The following is a 3,014-nucleotide window of genomic DNA, read 5'->3' on the forward strand; positions in this document are numbered from 1 at the left end:
ACGGTCACACACGACGGTACGGGTTTAGACAGTACGATATTGACGTACCTGATTCCTGTCTTGAAGGACGTGCCTTCGAAGCTGATCTTGCCGTGTGATGGCGGACCAATGAGAACATGTCCAGTCCACTACAATCAGTGACGGTCTTAGCTAGGTCGGACGGTGCGTTGACCCCGTTGAACTTTTGCTACCTCGCAGTATGTGGCCCTACATGTAAGTGTTGTCCTCTGTCTATCCCCTACTTACTTAGCTACACGTATTCGCAATTCACTCTACGTACGCCGCGTGGCACAAACACCGGGCAATAACCTACCCCGTGGACGTGGCAGCCCGAGCGCGCGATCATTGGTAGGCTATAAGGCAGCCGCGCGATAAAGCCAGCCTAGCGGGCACGGTATAGGTAAGCACGTGCTAGATGTGTTTGAGGGCAGCCTGCCTCCTTTCTAGGCAGCCTTTCGCCACGCTGATGTCAATTCGCTTACGCCGATAGCCCCTTCTACGACTAGATCAGAGTTGCAGGTCTAACATATAAAATGTAGAAGTCCTTTTCGAACCACTCACTTCCTTCCAAGAGGCCCTAAGTCCTGAAGCTGAATTTGATCAAGTGCGTCTTGACTTCACTTTTCAGCCATGGCATTGTTTGATCTGTCCAATATGGAGAACAGCACTTCGTTCCACATGTCTAGTATCAGAAACGCTGGCCGGATAGCCCAGCCCCCGTCTACCATGTCAATGCCGCCCGTCATGAACATTGCTCCACCTTCCCAAGGCATTACTAGCTTAACGCCGATTACGGACAACAAGGGCACCTTCCTTCCGCCGCCATACCCGCTTGGTTCCGCACCGGAGCTGCCCTCCCCGTTCAATGGCGATGCTGAGACGCCCGTTAGTGCCGACGCCGCCAGGAATGGGTTTCAACTAGCTGGTGAGGCATCGCTTTGACTTCTGTTTCCGTGTTTCGTCTCTAGTTGTTTAGATGCAAACTACTAGTACTTTGCCTTCTGTAGGCGAGCACTACCAGCTGCACCGATGCATGGTTCACTCTGTCGGTATTATTGGTGGTGATGTTGTTGTTGTGGTAACGAACTATATGTTCAAACATGAGATATTGCCAAGCGGAAGGTGATAAAATCATGAGATTGAATTTAAAAGGTTTTTCTGTAGCAGAAACGCTTATCCGATTTTTTGATTTCATGTTTTTCCCTCTTAATTCTCTGTGTCCAGCAGCTTCCCCTCCTGTCAATGCCACAGAAACTCCCCTGGCAACGCCAGTCACACCCGGAACTGATGTCAAGGTGGAGGGTGGACAGAGCCATTCGACTGCATCCACTCCCACAGAGGATGGACCCAATGGCGATGCGGGTAACATGAAAAAGCGGAAACAAAGAGCTGTGTTCACACGCCAACAAGTCATCGAGTTGGAGCGACGCTTCAGAGTCAATCCATATGTATCCGCACCGGAGCGACAGGAATTGTCAGCCAGACTGAGACTGACTGAGACCCAGATCAAGGTCTGGTTCCAGAATCGACGATACAAGTGGAAGCGAATCTCCACGGAGGCTGCAGCCAATGGTCAGCACATTGCCCCTACAACAGGAATGGGCGGATCAGCTGCTCTTGCCAACCCGTATCATGGACAACCGCTGGTGCCCCGGCCAGTTGCACCATATGGACTAAATCCTATGTTCTATGGGGACCAGTTCAGCCAGGCGCAACTGCAAGCAGCACAAGCTGCTGTAGCTCAAGGACAGACTGGCGTCTCTATGGCAGGAGCAATCCCGCAAATGCAAATGCCAGAACAGCAGCTAATGCAGTTCCAGGCATCAGCTATGGCTGCCGCTAGCGGCGCTCCACCCTCTACCATAATGCAGCAACAGCAGCAGGCCATGCAGATGCAAGCTCCAAGAACGCCTGGTGCACCACCACCCATGCAAGGTCCCTCTTGGTACTCTGCTCCGAACTACTAGCGTCGCAGCAGTACATCACTACATGTAAGAAAAGAAAAGTACTAGAAGTAGTTATGCTGAAATAGAATCTGGGCATCAAGTCTCTGGCACTGCGTCACTATGTGTCAGTTACGAAGGTACTTGTCATGTTGTCTGTGTCGTCCATATGTACAGTCGGTAGTAACTAACTTTCTGCAACACAAGCTAAAACGGTGCAATAGCTGCTGTAGTACAAAACACAAATTTTGTTAAGTTAGAAGTATTGCCATGGAGATACACGATGGCAGGTCTTGTGCAGTCCTTATTTGTCAAATTCAAAGCTGTATACAATTGTTGATTATGGAATACTTCATCGCTTTCTTGCTGCATAGCCAGGCATCCAATGGCTGTGTACATTCTTGGTGCTCTCTGATTTCTTAGCCGTTGAAGTAGTATTAATTTATCCTTCTTGTTCAAGTCAGTCTACATAATGTGTGCCTTGATGTACATAATGATTGTTTGTCTTGATTTACATGCTGTTGAAAAGCTTTACAAACCCCTACGCTGCTTTCATGATCATTTCCTTTGAGCCCAAAGTGGAAAAGATTCTAAATATAAATCAATTTGGTTATTGTGCCTGGCGGCCAGTGAAGACTGGATGAGATTTTGCTTCACTGGCGCTCGTAAGCTTGGTTACATTCTCAATACTGGGAGCGCGGGGGATGGGTTAGCGAGACCAGCACCCTACAATTTTGAGTACCTATTCCAAAAAATCTTGTGACTTTTAATAAGTCACCCTCCTATGTCAGAATGATACCGGTCTAAAAACAATGTACGCCTAGCCTTTATTTGCAATATGTACACACATGCAAGTATAGGTAAGCTATTTTTTTGTACATCGAAGTAGATGGACATTTACTGAAGCTGCCTCGTAGAGGGTGAGAAATGGATTGCATAACTAGCGAAGAGAGCCAGGGAATACACACCCAGGAGCCTATAGACCCAGGGAATACACACCCGAGATAGGCTCCGGCGGATTATGCTCGCGATATGGAATTATGCTTTCATGGATTCTCGGAATATGCTCAC

The 3,014-nt window shown here is 48.4% G+C and overlaps 1 protein-coding gene across 2 annotated transcripts; it reads left to right on the plus strand.

Annotated features, from left to right (window-relative positions):
* Nucleotides 1–577: 577 nt before the first annotated feature.
* Nucleotides 578–2,544, plus strand: LOC135804855 (homeobox protein Nkx-2.2-like). Of its 2 annotated transcripts, none has more exons than XM_065318823.1 (2): nucleotides 578–925; nucleotides 1,225–2,544. In XM_065318823.1, the coding sequence occupies exons 1-2, from the start codon at nucleotides 631–633 to the stop codon at nucleotides 1,965–1,967; spliced, it is 1,038 nt and encodes a 345-aa protein (XP_065174895.1). In that variant the 5' UTR covers nucleotides 578–630; the 3' UTR covers nucleotides 1,968–2,544. The 2 variants fall into 2 exon arrangements, with proteins under 2 accessions (XP_065174895.1, XP_065174896.1); XM_065318824.1 differs by having other exon boundaries at nucleotides 1,228–2,544.
* Nucleotides 2,545–3,014: the final 470 nt, after the last annotated feature.

The sequence above is a fragment of the Sycon ciliatum genome, chromosome 1 (assembly GCF_964019385.1).
Source record: "Sycon ciliatum chromosome 1, ocSycCili1.1, whole genome shotgun sequence".
Classification (NCBI taxonomy): domain Eukaryota; kingdom Metazoa; phylum Porifera; class Calcarea; order Leucosolenida; family Sycettidae; genus Sycon; species Sycon ciliatum.

Coding starts and splice junctions, on each gene's coding strand:
- LOC135804855 (XM_065318823.1), top strand. CDS start 631: ATGGCATTGTTTGATCTGTCCAATATGGAGAACAGCACTTCGTTCCAC. Junction 926..1,224: donor GAATGGGTTTCAACTAGCTG/GTGAGGCATCGC, acceptor CTCTGTGTCCAG/CAGCTTCCCCTCCTGTCAAT.